At 30.6% G+C, this 19977-nt stretch overlaps 3 protein-coding genes across 3 annotated transcripts; all 3 read left to right on the forward strand.

Annotated features, from left to right (window-relative positions):
* Window positions 1–2005: 2005 nt before the first annotated feature.
* Window positions 2006–5636, forward strand: LOC133831868 (aquaporin NIP1-2-like). Its single transcript, XM_062262275.1, has 6 exons — window positions 2006–2060; window positions 2100–2140; window positions 3009–3233; window positions 4106–4303; window positions 5248–5309; window positions 5422–5636. Exons 1-6 carry the CDS (start codon window positions 2006–2008, stop codon window positions 5630–5632), a joined length of 792 nt encoding a protein of 263 aa, XP_062118259.1. The 3' UTR covers window positions 5633–5636.
* A 1394-nt stretch (window positions 5637–7030) lies between these two features.
* Window positions 7031–12996, forward strand: LOC133829924 (nucleolar complex-associated protein 3). The gene is made up of 13 exons (XM_062259765.1): window positions 7031–7264; window positions 7771–7940; window positions 8033–8235; window positions 8628–8836; window positions 8917–9019; window positions 9180–9343; window positions 9727–9865; window positions 10086–10262; window positions 10405–10538; window positions 11355–11666; window positions 11924–12063; window positions 12168–12265; window positions 12436–12996. The coding sequence occupies exons 1-13, from the start codon at window positions 7098–7100 to the stop codon at window positions 12910–12912; spliced, it is 2493 nt and encodes an 830-aa protein (XP_062115749.1). The 5' UTR covers window positions 7031–7097; the 3' UTR covers window positions 12913–12996.
* Window positions 12997–13661: 665 nt separating this feature from the next.
* On the forward strand, window positions 13662–17329 carry LOC133829925 (sedoheptulose-1,7-bisphosphatase, chloroplastic). Its single transcript, XM_062259766.1, has 8 exons — window positions 13662–13891; window positions 14312–14431; window positions 14508–14693; window positions 15519–15600; window positions 15695–15916; window positions 16563–16663; window positions 16749–16820; window positions 16926–17329. The coding sequence occupies exons 1-8, from the start codon at window positions 13778–13780 to the stop codon at window positions 17205–17207; spliced, it is 1179 nt and encodes a 392-aa protein (XP_062115750.1). The 5' UTR covers window positions 13662–13777; the 3' UTR covers window positions 17208–17329.
* The last annotated feature ends 2648 nt before the right edge of the window (window positions 17330–19977 follow it).

Genomic DNA, 19977 nt, shown 5'->3' on the forward strand with positions numbered 1-19977 from the left:
GGGCCTGGATCTCTTTGAGGGAGCCCATGGACCCATTGCGTCATGCCACGCGTCCCGAGGAAAAAACAGGGATAACACTAGGCTCTATAGATACTTGTTTTGGCTATTATAGGTAAGGAAACCATCTTTAATAGTTATATGTTAAGAGTCCTTTAATATAGAATATAAAAACAACAATAATATCAAGGATTAAATTCTAATAATCATTTAAATTCTAATAAGTTTAGGACTGTGCTATTTACCCTTTATTTAGCTTAATTTGTTCAAATAATTTATAATATTATAAATAAATAAACTAATTTGTTCAAAATGATACAAAATCATATAAATATAACATAAATTATAAGCATAATCATAAATAAATAAACATATATTATTAATTAAATAAATATTTTTAAAATATACATACAATTAGATTAGCTCAGTTTTATTAGATTTTGCATATATCATCCAATAACCATTTTGATCCAATTTGGATCTTCAAAACTTGATCAGATCCAATTATAATTGGATATCTAATTTTTAGAAGTCAGTTGTAATTTAATCGGTCAGTCCTAATTAGATTTGATGATTTTTGCACAAAATAAGAGCTTAAATAAATTTTTACACGCACATGCTGCGAAACTTATTATTATTATTATTATTATAAATAAATGTCTTATTAGATTACTTCTTACCATTATAAAAAAAAACTAGAGTAGAAAAATACAACCTTTCCCACATAGACTAAAAATGAACTTTTTCTAAAATTATATTTGATGTAAGGAAACCTAAATGCTCAGACTTATTATGCTAAATATCATATTTTATATTTATTTTATTTTTTGAAATTAAATGGTTTTTGATTTAGATATTAAAATTTTATTTATTTTTAATTTTTATTTCCCTCAAAATCCTCATTAATGTTCTATGTAACATAGATTTATACTGACTTATTTATTATGATAAGAATATCATTTGCAAAATGAGATTAAAAATTATCTACTTTCAATGTTAATTTGTGTTGAAGATTCATCATATATTTAAGACATTGTATCAAAATTCATCATATTTTTTTTTGTCAGGAAATTCATCATAGACAATGTATGAAAATTATTTAAAAAATACTAACTATGTTTTATAAGACATATAAAACATTGCTATTATTTTTTAAACTAAAAAAATAATTATTGCAAAATAAAATAAAATTCTCTTAGACTAGATTGTCCTTATCAAAATATATTTAGTAGTGACTTTTTCTCAAATTAGTTTTTTTTATAATTTTTTTTTTTGATAACCGAGGGTATCAGGGGCCCCATCCCCACTAATCCCTCGAGACCCTGGTACTTGCAACCGGCATATTTAACCGGTATTCAACCTTGAGATTGCCCCAGTGGCCCCAAGAGGTACTTACACACTCGTGGGGAATCTAACCTGGGATGGGTAAGATCCTCAAGTTCGCCCTTACCACTTGAGCTACCTCTTGGGGTTTGAAAGCTGTCAATTTTCTAAAACTAAAATTTGTAATAGATTTTAATTTTTTTTAAAGGAAAGAGCTAAAGAAAGTTCTATTACTATTATTAACAAGAGAATTTTTTTTATAAACAATATGTGAGTATGCCAGGCTCTATAGATATTTGTATTGACTATTATAGGTAAGGAAAGCATAATCTTTATTAGTTATATATTAAGAATCCCTTAATATAGAATCAAAACAGCAATAATATCAAGGATTAAATTCTAATAATTGGATAAATCTTGGGAGTCAGGACTGAGAATAGATAGAATGAGAAAAATTATAACAAAAATAGCTTTAAAATAGGATAAAACATCCTATACATGTTCAATAAAGGATTAGATCTTTGAATGAATCTGTAAATCAACATTGTAATGCAATTAAAATTTTCTTGATTATATAAGTATATATATATATACATAGCTTTCTTTCTCTCTGTCACCATGGATCTATAATCTTCATTCATTTTTTTTATTATTAATGTTAATGCAGTGAAATAGATAGGTGATTATGGGAGATAGTGAGATTAATGAAACTGGAGACCATATTTTGAGTCTGAAGGATGGTGATGATGATACTTATAATGATAATACCAATATTCCAGATAATTCAAACATGTGTGTTTACATAGCTTTTGCTCAGAAGGTAAAATTTTCTCATTCTCATATAGGGATATTTTCTTGAAAGTACAATAGTTTCATATACTGATGGAGCTAAGGGTGGCCATGGGTCCTCAAACTCCAATAATCTTTTTTATTTATTTTTATATAATATTTTCTTTTGAAAAAAATAATATATATTATTTGATATATAGTGGCCCCATAACATATTTGTTTGACTCCCCATTGGTTTTATATGAGATTATATATAATTGAAATATCAATAATTCTTCTACTTGTCTGTGTTTTGATCTTCACCATGACCATGTCACTACTTCAGAAAGAAATGCTTAGCTTGCTTCATGTTCATAAAGTCTTAATAAATCATTGTTGTAAAAAAAAAATTCTATATATTGTACAATATCAAGTGCAAGTTTTTTTTTTAAATTATTATTATTATTATTATCACATTGTGGTGCTCATAATAAACCAAAAATAAAATTTCAAGATTTTGAATCAGAGACTTCCACCATATCCCATCCCTATTTTTGCAAAGTTTTCTTTTAAAAAAAAAATTTCTTTTAGTTTTCTTATATTAATTTGACATAAGTATTTTCTTGTTTTATATATCTGCTTCTTTTGTTTGTTTTTTTAAATCTTTTTGTACATGTTTTCGATGGCTTTTTATTTGTACGTATATATATATATATAAATAAATTAAACAAATTTTTGTGTATATATCTTCTTTAAATCACTATATACATATTTTAGAAAGATGGTTGTTTTTATTTTCTGCTAAAAATCATGTTTTATTTTTCTTCTTCGAATTAACATTTTTTTTTCACTAGTATTGTTCTATCATGCATGTATATATGAACAAAGTTATTAACATTGCTGTAAGTACATATATGCAGTTACTTGCAGAGTTTTTGGGTACATATTTCTTGATTTTTGCTGGGTGTGGTTCAGTGGCTGTGAATTTGAACTTCGACAAAGTGGTAACATTTCCAGGCATTTGTATAACTTGGGGACTAGTTGTCATGGTCCTCATCTACACCGTTGGTCACATCTCCGGCGCCCATTTTAACCCCGCCGTTACTATTGCTTTTGCCTCCGCGAGCAGATTTCCATTAAGACAGGTTATCATCTCATACTTAGTATGAATAATATTATGTTTTATATATAATGATGCGTAATTAATTTTAATCATTGATATTTTTAAGCGAAATCTAAATTTAGTATTATTTTATTGGGATTGAGTAACTAGCATGACTAACTATAGCCAATGTTCATTACCAAAAATATATGCATGGTAACCAAAGTAACCATAATAAGTTTGATTAAATCCAGTTTTTTTTTGTTTTTGTTTTAATTGGTTTTCATTTACAAATGTAACATTCTCATTTATTTATATTGTTGTGTATTAAATTTTATTTTGAGGGTTAAATTTTTTCATTTTGGTATGAATAGAACTAATTTCCACTACAAGTAAATGTGCTTATAATACACTTTTTAAGGAAAAAAAAACATGCCAAGATAGGTTTTTAAAGAAATATATTAAAAAAGAAAAAGAAAATACTTCCATATTTTCCTTATAATCATCGAAAAAAGTGTTTTCGGTAATTCTGTATAAACTGCCAAGATAGATTCTTAAGAAAGTGAATTCGATCTAAAAAAAAATTAGTTCCCATCTAAATGAGTGATCATCGAAAAAATTCTCTCTAGGGTTCTACGAATGAGAAAAAGTGGGTATGGACGACAACCATTCTTTGAATTTGGTTCAAGCGGGCTCATCTCTTTTCTGGGCTAGCTCGCAAAACCTAGACTCCCACGGCGTGCTTTATCCCACCATTCAAACAATCAAAATCAATGCAATTTTCAACTGCAATTAAGAATCGTCGAAAAATAGTTTTGTTTTTTTGTTGTAATTTGTTTTTGAAAGTGATCCAAATGAGACAACTCTTACCCTCAACATAAAAACCCATGATGTTGTATGTGATATTATATGTAGGTACCAGCTTATATAGTTGCTCAAGTTTTGGGATCAACCCTAGCAAGTGGCACCCTTAGGCTGATGTTTACTGGGAAAGAAGACCACTTTCTTGGGACAATGCCGGCAGGCTCCAACATGCAGTCCTTTGTGATTGAGTTTATTATCACTTTTTACCTTTTGTTTGCTGTTTCTGGTGTTGCCACTGATGATAGAGCGGTTTGTACACTTTTAACTTTAGTAAAATCCTTTTACTTACATTTAACTTGTGATTAATTTTTGTTGGGGTTAACTACTATTATCATATTGCATTTTCTTATAAATTTAATCTTGATTACTTGTTTTAATTTATTTATTTAGTATATATTTGTTTGGCAAATCTAACTCAATTGCTTTAAAGCACTCACGGTAGCTTCTCTTCTCTATTCTTTAAAATATATCTCTAAAACCCAACTTTTTCTATTTTACATCAATTTTTTACAAAATACCATACACCAATTTCTCTATTCATTTCTCTATATTATTTAAATATTATATTTTATTCATTTCAACTATTTTCTCTAATATTCAACAATGACCTCACATTTTTTTTAATATTTACAATGGAAAAAGAAAAAAGAAAGAAATTATTAAAATATGTTTTGATGCATTTCCAGTATTCTATAAATGTAGAAGAGTTACAGTACCTTCCTGTAAAAGATATAGATGATAGAGAAGTTGTCGGAGCACTTTTTTACCACATATTCTTTATATTTTATAGATTTTGATAGTTTATAGTTTCTGCTGCGAGTGCTCTTAGTGTTCAATTGTATCTGTGCGTGCAAAGACATAATCATAAAATTTGGATAATGGTGTTTTAAACTTGAAATAAAAAATAACAAAACAAAATTTACCGTAGAGTTTACATTTATCAAGATGGAGAATATTGTCTATATATTTTTTTAATTTTTGTCTAATTTTTATACCCTAGCAAGATGGAGTGATTTTGGAATGTAAAATCTAGAAGAATATCTACTTTGGTGCTATTTTTAATAACTATTATTTGAGTGGGAACATGTATGATTAATTATTTACTTTTCTTCAAGAGCTATATTTATATTTTACAAGTGATTTTGTTTTTTTTTTTATCATTTCAATATATTTCAGGATTTTTATTTATGCAGATTGGTCAACTTGCTGGGATTGCCATCGGTGCTACTGTTCTATTAAACGTGTTGGTAGCAGGGTACTGAATTTTAATTAGTTTTTTTTTACTCAATAATTTATTTAAATATTAAAAATAATAATAAATAGTTCAATCATAGCCTAATTAATGGGGTTGGGCTTCTCCAATGCAGGCCCATTTCTGGAGCATCTATGAACCCAGCAAGAAGCTTAGGCCCAGCAATTGTATGGGGCCATTTTAAAGGAATATGGATTTATCTCATATCACCAACTCTTGGGGCCATAAGTGGTGTTTGGGCCTATAACTTGATTAGGTTTACTCCTAAGCCTGTTAAGGTTATCACCAAAACCAAATCCTTTCTCAAAACTCCTCCACAAAAATAATCAAGACTAGTTATCAAAAAAAAAAAAAAAAGACTTGTATTTTCTGTAGGCTGGGGATTTTTTTTTCTTCAGAAAATTGTTAATTATTTGTATATTTTCTATTTGGATTATTGCAATTTATTATGTATTTATTAAACATAGTGCAAATAATCTTAGTTTATTGGAAAATGGCATTTATGTGGAACATAGAATACAGATTCATGAATGTAAAATATTTAGAAAATATTTGTTTAAATGTTAAAATTGAAAAATTAGTGAACTAAATATGGAAAAAAAAATCAGGGAGTTAGTAATACTTTTTTATTGCAAATTACCCATAAAAGTACAAATTTAATTTATTATAATTGTCCATTCAATATCATTTTTTTATTTTCTGCTAAACTTTATGTATAGGTTACAAAATATAATAAAATTATTAGAAAAAATCATTTAATTATTATTTTAAATTTATATACATATCTACATTTTGTATTAATTTAGTGCTAAACATGATATACACCTCTTAAAATTATTCAAATGAGACACATGGGTGACCCAAGCCCTTAGAAATAAATAAGAGTATGGATCATCAACCAACATATTTTGAAAACCAAATTATTATTTTTTTGATCATCTAGGAATTAAGAGCTGTGCTATACGTCCCGACGACGAGCACAATCACGTGCCAACTAGCCCATTACAATTGGATATTTTGAAGAAAAAAAAAGCTGTCAAATTAACTCGGGTGGAAATTCAATTGGCATATAAAACATTTTCTAGGAATTAATTCTCACTAGCTGCAATAAAATTAAAATATTGAGAAATGTGGAATAGCCCGCTTAATCAACTATCTTGATCTGATGTGGCACCTCCCATTTAAGTGTCATGTCAGATTGTGTTACTTCTCGTTCTCAGAATAAACAACAATACTCTAAAATATTATCTTCTTTGTGGGCATGCCTTTCTTAATTTGAGACTCTAATTTTTGGTGTACTTCTTGGATAGCTACTAAGAAAACATGAGACATGTCTATTTCCACTCGAGTCCTTTAAATTCTTAAATAACATTAGAACATGAGACGTGAAAACCCTAGTGATAATATATTGAAAACCTAATAATGTCTACATTCTATTAGATAGCTAATAATGAAGTTGAAGAGAATTTTTTTATATGATAAATAATTTTATAATCTAAAATATATTTATTTTAATGAAAATGTTATTATTGTTAAAAATAATAGAGCAATAGAGGTTGTCTTTAACATAATTGATGTCGTTTATAAAGTTAATTAGGTCCCATGAAATAATAATATCTATATCATTCTTTGATCTCAGCCGTTGGATTCTTCAATCCAACGGATAATAGTTAGTAAGGGACTTGTCGAGTGAAATTATCGCTAAAACCTTGTAGAGTAGAGGTAGTAGTAGAGTCCATACAACTGAGGACCAAAACCCAAAACCCAAAACCCTAGCCAGTGTGTGTGAGGATGAGGACGAAGAAGGGTGGGAAGCATAAGATAATTCTTCCGCCTGACCTTCCACCGGAGATTGCTGATGATGAAATTGAAGTCTCCGACGAGGACGTCCAGTTCGTCCACAGCAATAAAGATTATGCTGACTTGGTCTCACGCTTGGACACCCAATCTATCACCAAGTTCGTTTTTTTTTAATTCCTTTTTCATATCTGTATTTTCTACCTTAAATTCTCTATAGAATATTGATTTTGATATATTTAATCTCTTAGGTGTCATTTCAACTAATTTCTATATCAAATTCTCAGCCTAAATATACTAGAAATATTGATTTTTTAGTGTGCGAAATTGTGTATTGCCTCTGGTATTAAAAATTGCTTTTTTGAATACCATAATGCATAAGGACATGTCCTGAGTTTTGTTGTTTTTGTGTGTGTATGTTTAAATCTTATTTTCATTGAAACTGATTCGAGCTATCTTAAAAATTAAAATTAGTCGATTCTATAGTTAAATATATGTTGAATTTCATATTGAAGAAGATAATGGCCTGCTTCATAATGAATCTGATCAACTTCTGTGTTGCTTTTGTGGGTTTTTTTCCCACTGTTTGCTTGTAATGTTATTCATTAAAACAAGCAGAGGTTTTGATAATAATGAATCTGATCAACTGTGTATTTGCGTAAAAAAGGCATGTTACCCGTGTTGCCGATGTGAAAGAGGATGCTTTAGAGGCCATATATGAGAGACGATTAAAGAAGAAGCAATTGCAGAAAGAGCAAGAAGTTGACAAGCTTGAAGTGGATCGTGTAGATGCTCTTCCAGTAAAAACTTTAGATGGGAAACTTGTCTACCGAACAGGTTTTTAGTTTTTCTCGATCTTACATTGATGTCTTTCCTTTAGTTTTTGAAGCTGTAAGTATGATGCCTTTTGTTCACACTGTCTGGTACAGCTCCAAAGACTTCAAAGCAATCCGAGAACAATATTGATGAAGAAGAAGAAGAGAAAGAAGATGATAAAGAAGGTACAGGTGTTTTTAAGTTGACAAAGGCGGAGAGGAGGGCAAAGCTTAAGAAGGGTAAGAAAGAGGCAAAGAAACAAGGGAAGGAAGTGGTCACACCTGAAGTGGAGCAAACCCCACAAGCAGCTGTTTTGGTATTGTCATTCTCATTTTGAAGTTTCTTATTTTACTTTGTTTTCCTTATGACTGAAGTTTTTGTCATTTTTTTACTGGTAATTGTTTGGATTATTAAGTAACAAATGTGAACCTTAGTCATAAAATATATAAGGAATATACTTGAGATACTTTAAGTATTTCATAATATATATTGTGAATTTGTCACATGTATTTGAACTACCTTGTGCATTTTTTGTGTATACTTGTATTGTTTGAAACTGTATCAAATACAACATAAATTGTATCACACTTTTCATGTAGTGATTCTATTCTATTTAAACTGCATCTTAATACTACGTAGATAACTTATAATCTTGGACTCTGGTTTTGTGTGTCCCATAATCCCCCCCCCCCCCCACTTTTCTTTTAGGCTGAGGTGAAAGAAGATATCACAGCTGAAGAAGCATTTGAAAATAAGAAGCGTAAGATTGCTGAGCTGGGAACTGCACTGCTTTCTGATCCAGAGTCAAATATCAAATCTCTAAATGAGTTCTTACAACTCTGTAAAGACGATAACCAGTCAATCGTCAAACTTGGACTATTATCTTTGTTGGCAATTTTTAAAGATATCATCCCTGGGTATGAATAATTTCATTGTATGCAAGGTGTCTGGTGTTTGTATTCAGTTTAGATTTTCACATTTTCCATTTGGGTGGCAGCTACCGGATCAGGCTTCCTACTGAGAAGGAGCTCCAGATGAAAGTCTCGAAGGATGTCAAAAAGATGCGGCATTATGAGTCAACACTTTTATCTTCATACAAGGTTGGTTTTTCCAATTTGAATCAGAATTGGAATCTACTGTCAACTTGTTCTGATATTTGGTTTCTCAAACTCAATACTATTGCTGCAGTTGTTAGGCAGGAAAAACTTTTAAGTTCAGTTAATTGTGGCTAATTTTTGTTTTTCACGCATGTTTTAACAGGCATACCTGCAGAAACTATCAGCACTTGTTAATCAATCCTCTTTCCAACATGTGGCCATTCGATGTCTCTGCTCTTTGCTTGATGCCGCACCCCATTTTAACTTCCGCGAGAGCTTGTTAGGTGTTGTTGTCAGAAACATAAGCTCCCAAGATGACGTCGTAAGGTTTTGCTGTTTCTATATTCTTTCTTCCTTGTACTTTTTAAGATTTGCAAAGTTTCCTTTTAAGGGTTAGGAACATAGTTTCGAGTTGGTTGCCCATGCTTATGCTTTAAAATTGAACAATATGCTGAAGTTTGTATATCTTAGTACAGTGTTTTCTTGGATTCTGTGTTTAACTTGCTGTTAAGACTATGAAACAAGTATCTAAATGAATCTGCTTAGGGAGTTGAAGTCTTTAAGAGCTTTCCCTCTGAGGCAATTCTAATTTGGTTTTGGCTTATCTGGTTTTTTTACATTTTTTCTTGTAATATAGCTGCAATGACTCATCTAGTTTATGTATTTTTCAATGGAAATGCTTGGTTTACATGTCTATTTCTTGTCAACAGGAGACTTTGTTGTTCAACGATAAAGTCGCTTTTTACAAATGAGGGTAAACATGGTGGCGAACTCACAGGGGAGGCTGTTCGATTGATTGCAGATCATGTGAAAGCTTATAATTGTCAATTGCATCCTGATACCATTGAGGTTTGATGCCCTCTTTAGCTTATATTTTCACATTAATGTGTGGGTGTGGGCGATACAATGAACTTGAATTTGGATAAAAATTATATCTAGGTGGTTCCAAACACGCTGTCTATAGTTTCTGTCTGCCAATAATCTACATTTTTCATGTATATATAGCAAGTTATATGATCGTTTTGAATTTCTACACTTCACCTGAACAATGTTTGCATTGTTTTCTCAGGTTTTCTTATCTTTGTCATTTTATGAAGATCTTGGGAGGTCTCACAAAGAAGATCCGAAGAATAGAGTCAAACCTAAGAGAGGTAGGAAGAGAAAGAATTTTGATGAGGCAAGTCAGTTGCCAGAGAATGACAAAAAGAGAAGTAAGCGTGAGAGCATGACGAAGATAAGAGAGGAGGTATTTTTATATTTATGTTATTTGTTAATTTTTACATTTTTTTTTTTGAAAAGATACAAGAATCATCCTTAATTTTTACAGCTTTATTGCTCTTAATTTGTTCTATTGATGGAAGCTGATTAACACTGTGATGCTGTACTAGGTGGAAGCTGATTACAAGTCTGTAGCTTATACCCCTGATATAACAGAGCGGAGAAGGATGCAGACGGAGACACTTTCTGCTGTGTTTGCAACATATTTTCGTATCTTGAAGCATACAGTGGCAACAATTGCCAGGTTCACTATAATTTTGCTTCTTATAATTCTATTGACCTGAACATGCAATCTCGTGTAGGGATTGTTTAGTAAAGATACACAAAGCAGACCAAGCTTTGTGATGTTAGGTTCAAGACTCCCATTTACATTGAATTAAAAGATGCTACAAGAAGAAAATATATTATTGTCTATTTGTCTTTATAAATTTACAGATGGGTGATTAATTAGGTTGGAAACTGTCACATGTACATATATGTAACTACTACATTGCCTCTCACGAATGGTTTTTACTTGAACTATTCCTGTGCTTTCAAGTGTATCAAGTTGTCTAATTTTTGTTGTTAAAGATATATAGTATGATAAATATAGTCCGAGATAATGGGGATTGGGGAGCAGCAATTTCCATGCAGTTTTTCTTCCTGGAAAGTAAAAGCGTGCTTGATGATCAAAACCATTTAGTCACATGTTTTACTAAAACACACACACACATATGGGTGAGAAGAGTGCGGGTGCTTGTGCAGGGGCACTAGTGATTGTTCAGGAAACCTTGTTATATTTTATTTTTCACATATTTGGTTAGTTTTGAGATTATTTTCTTGTTTTTGTGATTCACAAGAGCTGGATTGGACTGTTATCTATGAGTTTGCAAGAACATAAGACAGAAATCTGAAATCTGAATCATGGAAAGTTGACACTTTGAGAATGACTTTTGAAACCTAGATGGATCTATGTTTTAGTATTTTGTATGCTATTGATTGTCTGGTTGGTTGAATGCTATTTTATAACTCTCCCTTCAGATTTTTAACTAATTTTTTTCTTTCTCATTTTGTATCTTAGTTCTGAAGCAGATGCATCACCATCTGTTGGTTCCCACCCTCTGCTTGCTCCCTGTTTGAGAGGTTTAGGGAAATTTTCGCATCTAATAGACTTAGATTTCATGAGTGATCTCATAAATCATCTAAGAAGGCTTGCATCTGGTTTTAATAGTTCTGAAAAAACCTCTGCAAAAAGTTTGACAGTATCTGAGCGCCTCCAATGCTGCATTGTTGCTTTTAAAGTGATGAAGAGCAACCTTGATGCCTTGAATGTTGATCTGCAGGACTTCTTTGTCCAGCTATATAATATAATCCTTGAGTACAGGCCTGGAAGGTCAGTGCTAAAGATTGTGTGCTTGAGATTATAATTTCTTTATTTGTTTCTTTTGTAAGGTCCTGAATGCCGTCTCTTTTCTTATGCTTGACGACACTCTCGTATGAGTATATATTTTTGTTACCTTGACATATTTGTTTGTGGGCAAGTCAAGTGCCTTTGTGTTTTGTATGTTCCAATTTTCTTGTGCTTAAGGTGTCAAGTCAGGTCTGTATTTCTGCTATTTAATCTGTTTAGAGTTTGTGTTTCTTTAACAGAGATCAGGGAGAAGTCTTAGCTGAAGCTTTGAAGATAATGCTGTGTGAAGATAGACAACATGACATGCAAAAGGCAGCTGCATTTGTAAAACGTCTGGCCACTTTCTCATTATGTTTTGGTTCTGCTGAGTCAATGGCTGGTAGGGGCTTCTTATATTGAAATTCCTTATTTTGTTTTTGAATATACGATTTGTATTCCTTGTAAAGTTATAAGTTATACTATGTCCTTTGGGAACTTTTGCAGCTTTGGTCACTTTGAAGCATCTTCTTCAGAAGAATATCAAGTGTCGAAATTTGTTGGAAAATGACGCTGGAGGTGGCTCCGTTTCTGGTTCCATCGCGGTAATCTTTTGTTATACAATTACGCATAGATAGCTAGGTTTCTAAGTGTATATGGTTTTTGCATGAGTTAATAATCAACAACTTCGATTCTGACTTGGGTGTATGTTTAATGGAGTTTGGTGTTAAACAACCAAGTCTAATGCCGTTTGCTTTAACACATTTGTGCACAGAAATACCATCCATATGCTTCAGACCCCAACTTAAGTGGTGCACTTGCTTCAGTTCTTTGGGAACTGAATCTTCTTGTGAAGCATTATCATCCTGCTGTCTCGACTATGGCTTCGGGCATTTCAAACATGAACGTTACTCACGACCAGTTCTTTTTCTCCAATGTTTCCCCAGTACAAGCTTTCAACGACTTGTCTCTTGAGCAGGAGTCACTCAACCCGCCAACCAATTTCACCATATCCAATGGTAAGAAGAAAAAGGTCGAATCTTCTCTCGATACAACTGCCATTGATGAAGACGTGTTGAGAAACAAACTCTCGGCACATTTTACGCTTCTTCGGGACATCAAGGAGAACCTAAGATTGAGGGGTGAGTTGGATCGTGCAAAACATTCATTGAAGCTATATGAAGAGTATAAGCAACAAAAGGGAAAAGCTAAAAGCACCAAATCCAAGAAAACCAATGCCAAGTTGACTTAATCACCCGTTAACTGATTTTTTTTGGTATTGAAAATTTTGAGAAACTTGAGTAATATTTAATTATGCCAATCATATTATTTTTCATTCTCTGTTCCATAGTTGTTCCATAGTTTTCTGTGTAACATTTGTTGTCGTCGAAGGTTGAAAAAGAAACTGAAAAATCAAAGAGAAAATGATTCGGGGAAAGATACTGAATTGTTGATTGAGTTGATTCTTTGAAACAAGCATCAAATTCAAGTAGTTGGAAGATATATAGTTAAGCAAAGAAGAATAGAAAAGTGAATTGACTTGGGACTCTAGTTGGTCACTTTTAAGCTTTTACTATTTAACTATCATTGATTTTTAGACTTTAAAACACAATATTTTGCTTTTTGCATAGCAAAAGCCACTGATTGGAGTATAATGCAACACACATACCAATATAAATACCTTAGCCAAATACGTATACAAATACACATTCCGATAAAAGCATTTTAAAGTTTTAACTAACTAAAACAGTTGGTTTTCTCAACTGAATTTCATCACATAAAGTAATAAATGAGAATTATTTCATCAGCATAGCTTATCATTGGGGGCCTCGGCCTCTATCATTATCTTTTCTTTGGGCTCTCGAAAGACTAGAGCATAGCCACACATATACGAGTGAAGGTAATTACTTCTCAGCCAATGCTACGGCTTGGGCCTATCTGCTCAGCAAGTGCCACGTGTCCAAACACTTATCTAATACTACACTCTCCTTCCAAGTTCCCATGCCCAAAGCAATAACAGTCACGAAAACAAAACTAAAGCAAAGCAAAGATTTGTGTTCTTTGCTTTAGTTTGGTAAGTCTTAAAATCAAAAAACAAGTTTTAAGATAATTTGAATATGGAGACTGGTGTCGCATGTTGTGCTCGTGGAGCTTTCCTTCCAAGTATTTCATCTCAGCATTCTATGACTCTAGTGTCTCCTTCATCCATTTCCCCATCTTTCAACTCCAAGGTACTCATAATTAATAGCCTTATACATAATCTTACTAACTATAAAAATATACATATATATATTTATATACTTTGGTGGGCATTTTTTTCTTTTTATGAAGTTTATGTTAATGCTTTATAAAATGCATGATATCTTTGGTTTGAAGTTTAAGATTGGCTTAGGGTCTAACCATGCAAAAAATTATGGCACACTAGTCAATCTGTGCACAAGTTTTAAGTTTTACTATTAAGGCTTTCATATCATGTATAAATATATCTTCTATTTGATCATCACTATATAAATATGTCCCTTTTGTTTAAAATGAAAGAAGTTTCTTGTACTCATGAATGGAGCTACATGAGTTTAGGGTGCTGCTTGTACTATACAATGGTTACTTAAGAGGTGTGAAGATAATGAAAAACGATACTGAATTCATGACAGGTTCTAAAATCAAGCTCGTTGTTTGGGGAATCCTTGCGCGTGGCACCAAAATCGTCGCTCAAGGTTGTAAAATTGAAGAACTCTTCAGCAGTAACCAAATGCGAAATTGGTGATAGCTTGGTAAGAACATTCAAGAGTTTTGGATTTTGGTTTAAAAAAAGAAAGTAGTACTGATCAATAGAAAATGTGTTTGTAGGAAGAGTTTTTGAATAAAGCAACCCCAGATAAGGGACTGAGAGCATTGCTGATGTCTATGGGAGAGGCACTAAGGACCATTGCCTTTAAAGTAAGGACAGCCTCTTGTGGTGGAACTGCTTGTGTCAACTCCTTTGGGGATGAGCAACTTGCTGTGGATATGCTTGCTGACAAGCTTCTTTTTGAGGTTAGTTTTCACTTACTCAATCTCCAAAATTCTGAACTAATCTTGGTAACTCTGTCTTATGCTTACTAGAACAACACCAATCAATATAGATTTCTCTTGATGTAAAGTATAATAAGTCCATGTTTGGAAAGTAAGATAAAATTGGATCGGATTGGATTGGATTGGATGGGATGATTTTTATGATGTAATATAACTATGTAACTAGATATCATAATAAAAAATTAAACTCATTTATTGCGAGAATAATTTTATCATGTATTATCTCAATCTTCATATTATATCATTGATAAGTCAAATTTATAATTTGTATCAACTTAATATTTGTTGATAAATAATCCATTCATTCTTTCTCATAATTTCTCTTATTTTCATTATCTAATCCAATTTTTCCATACCCTTTTCACCAAATGAGACATTTGTATATAACTGTATTAAAAGTAAAATTTTCTATTAAGAAAATGATGAATGAGACAGGGCAAGAGAGAAACAAGTCATTTACATTACACTTACATGCATTTAGTCACAAATATGTAAGCATATAGTGATATAGTCTATTAGTTATGCAGAGTTTCTTTACTCCAAATTTTTTTGTCACAACTCTTTATTGAATATCCAGCATAGTTATATTAAGAGATGTTATCATCATCCATGAGTGACTTTGAATCCTTCTGTGTATATCAAGGCATTTACAAGTGGTTGTATGGCTAATAAATCAGAGGCAATAGAAGAAAAAAGCAACCAAAATAAAGAAGTTTCAATTAATGAGCTTAACAAGTTTGTCCAATACTAACTCTTTGGTTCCTAATCATTGGCTGTACTTTATAGGCCTTACAATACTCACACTTCTGCAAGTATGCTTGTTCTGAAGAAGTTCCTGAACTCCAAGACATGGGAGGCCCAGTTGAAGGTCAGAAATTCTTAACATTTCATAAGAAAAAAATTCATGAATTGGATGTTCTTGTCTTCCAATCCAATAACCGAATTCGAAACATGATCAACAGGAGGATTCAGTGTGGCTTTTGATCCACTTGATGGGTCTAGTATTGTGGACACAAATTTCACAGTGGGGACAATATTTGGAGTGTGGCCAGGTGATAAGCTGACTGGTGTCACAGGAAGAGATCAAGTTGCTGCAGCCATGGGGATCTATGGCCCTCGAACTACTTATGTTCTTGCTGTTAAAGATATTCCTGGAACACATGAGTTCCTGCTTTTGGATGAAGGTAACTGTGCTGCATAATCATCAATACATATAGCTAACTCTCTCTTTTTGATTTAACACCAGTATTAACCATATAATATCGATAACAATTATTTAGTATGGGTGCGTTTGATGCACCATATTATGTCGTCTTGTATTATAATGAACTGTGTTTCATAACATATTTTTACATAGTATTATGTTTGATATTAACTTGTATTTACATATAAATATATAATATTTTAATAAAAATCAATACAGAACATATTACTATATAAAAATATGCTATTTAAACGTACAAAAGTAAAAAAAAATAGTATTTTAGGCTCAAATTTGATCAAATATATTTTGAATATTCATGTCTCATTCGTTTATATTCACGCAGAAAAGATAAGCTGAGATGACAATCTCCTCCCTAAGAGCATTGAAAATATATTTGATCAAATTCGATTCTAATCAAACATGTTACTATACACAAGTATTATTGATAACAGAGAATTAAAAACAGTATTAAGTGAAAACACAGGATAATATTCCCAATTTCATATTGATCTCCCCTACATAATTGGGTTTTTCATTAAATGGGAAATGATTTGTAAACAAAGTACATTATCAGAAGCTCAAAATATGAAGATCCAAAGGGCCTAATTTTCTCTCTTTGTAAACAGGAAAATGGCAGCATGTGAAGGACACAACAGAGATCAGTGAAGGAAAACTTTTCTCCCCTGGAAACTTGAGAGCTACATTTGATAACCCTGAATACAACACAGTAATAATCTTTCTCATTCTCACGAATGATTAATTTTCTATACATGCATTGTATTAACTTCTCCATTATTTCCCACACTTCACAGCTAATTGATTACTATTTGAAAGAGAAGTACACATTGAGATACACTGGAGGAATGGTTCCAGATGTTAACCAGGTGAGAACCCTTCATCAATTTATATAATTGATATGTCATATATATACATACACATTCAAATTTGTTATATATTGACAAAAAAATTTCATGTGATGTTATGTTTAGATTATTGTGAAGGAGAAGGGTATTTTCACAAATGTGATATCCCCATCAGCCAAGGCCAAGCTAAGGCTTTTGTTTGAGGTAGCACCACTAGGGTTTTTGGTTGAAAAGGCTGGAGGTTACAGTAGTGATGGGCATCAATCTGTGCTAGACAAAGTGATTAATAATCTTGATGATAGAACTCAAGTTGCTTTTGGATCCAAAAATGAGATTATCAGGTTTGAGGAAACTCTATATGGATCTTCCAGGCTCAAGGGTGCTGTTCCTGTTGGAGCTGCTGTTTAAGTAATTAAGTCATCAGAGTGACATAAAATTCTTATTTGTAACTTCTTCTTTTTTTGATGGTTTTGTTTTTCTTTTAGTTGCTTTCTTCCCAAGTATAATAAAATCTTTATTAAAATGTTTCACATTCAAAGTCTAGCTTTATAATCATAAGTGCATATATATATGGATACTTGATGAAGTTAGATGTAGTGATATGTTTCAAAACTTGGGATTTTTAAACTGGGACAGGCTTAGCCTACCTAGGTAGACAAACCTGTATATAATGAATTTTGTACTAATTGAGACAAATTTCATTATTTAATTTTTGGTTTTGTGCTTTAGCTTGAATTGGGTGTCACTCAATCTAACATTAAGTACATAAAAATGAGCTCAAAGTATATTAGACTTAAATTAAAGTAAATAATATTAAAATCAAAGTAGATAATGAGATTTGTTCCCAAACCATATATATATATATACCAGATACAAATAATATGCAATATACACGTTTGTTTAGTTTTATTTATAGAATTTATTAATTATTTTTATTAAATTTATATTAATATCATATAAATTTTGAAATAAATATCATATTTTAATTAAATAATTTATTTATTTTTGTTTAATTTTATGTTAGTTCTAATTTTTGAATTTGGGAGTGACAATAAGAAATTATATATTATATGTTTAATGTAATATTAAATATTATACGTAGATTTTAAATTAAAGTTTCTTACTAGTTTTTTTTTTAAATAATTTGTTACTAATTCACAGTAAATTATATTATATGTTTATTATGATATTATTCTAATAAGTGAATTTAAGTTTAATTAAATTTTATTTAAGTTATAAAGCGTATAATTTTATTATTTTTAAATAATTATTATTGTAAAATATCTCAAAAATATCATATTTTAATTTTTTTTAATTATTTATAGAAAAAATATATATATATAATAAAAGTGGAATCTTAATTACATATAAACTAGTCTATATAAAATTCAATCTAAATCATGATTTAGAGGGTGGCCAAATAACATGGCAGCATATATGGTGAGATTAGATATTATTGGTTTTTCATTATATTATGTGTGAAAATTTTAAAGATTTGGGCGGCTATGACAGTAACACTTCCTTATTATTAAATATGGGAGAAATTAGTTTAAAATAATATATATGTAGGTTGTGGAAGATCTTCTAGCAGTTTGTGAGTAAGTTAATGAGAAACTACTCAATATATATATATATAATATCTATATATACATATATAACTATATAATATATTATAGATATGCATGTGAATCGTATCTAAACTCACATGTTTTTACTTAGATAAATGTGGAAGCCTAGCTAGGGTTTTTCCTCGGATACTACTAGCTGATCATGTTTGATTATTTAATGAAGATTCTAATTAATTGAACTATATATTAATTAATTACAATTTATAGCAGTGCATTACCCCAAACTCATTGGTCATGCCTTTGGCTTTCGAAACTCATTGGTCGTTACCCCAAACAAACATCTTCTATATCATATATATAATATGGGATTATATTACAAATATATATATAGAAGCAACTACAACGTATTCATTTTTTTGACAACATCGATGTATCATTTCTTTTGTTTTCGACACTTGGATAGATATAACCTAATTTTTTTTATATGACAATATACATTGTAATTATTTAGAATATTCCACAAATTTTTAAGAATTATGAATAGTTTACGAAGCCAAAAATATAGTTCAAACTATCAAATTTTACACACGCACACAAAAAACAGGTATAGGGGCAACAGACAGTTTAAACCATATTTTCGGTATCATAATTTATTCAAAATTTCTTGAAAATTTGTAGGATGTTCTAAATAGCTACAATATACACCGTCATATAATTTTTGTTGAGATTATATCAATCCAGGTACTGAAAATAAAAAAAAATATACTAATATTGTTAAAAAATAAATACATTGCAGTCATTCTATATATATATATATATATACACACACATTATATCATGATATTGAACATGGCGACAAGTGATAGAACCCTGGTACCATGTACCGAGTAATTAACTATATAGTCGCATATATTTAACATTTCAATAATTTTTTTATTTCTTATAATTTTTTTTTTGACAAATAATTTCTACTATATATAATTATATACAAACAATTAACAAATTGACTTGTATATTAATCTATATATATATATATATATTATAAACGGCATATGTATTGACTTGACTCGTCCTAATATATGTGTGTTAGATTATTATTCCAGCATTAATTGTGTACATTTATACGCTAATATATATTTTATTTGTTCAGTTCAATTCAGTTCATATTAGTAAACTGGTCTCTACATCATTACATATATATATATATATATATATTTATATTTATATAATAACTCGCTATTTTAGAGACATATTCACACTTGAATTCAACACTTTGAAGTCAGCTACATGAAAATATTCTTTTTATTAACATGCACATATATATATATATATATTATAAATATACGGTAAATATATTATATATATAAATTTATATAAATTAATGTCAACGTTGTATTCGATTTTGATTTTATGGAACTAGTAAAGACATCGACATGGGCAATTAATTAATTATCACCATGCCAAGTAGTATATATTTATAGATCGTAATAATATATATTATTATTATTTAATTCTAAGAGATAACTACTGTTAATTAGTGCTCCATCACTAATCTTCATTCCCCACCCCACTAATTAATATATATGATTATGTATATATATAACACCATC

Source organism: Humulus lupulus, chromosome 4, assembly GCF_963169125.1.
Source record: "Humulus lupulus chromosome 4, drHumLupu1.1, whole genome shotgun sequence".
Lineage (NCBI taxonomy): Eukaryota > Viridiplantae > Streptophyta > Magnoliopsida > Rosales > Cannabaceae > Humulus > Humulus lupulus.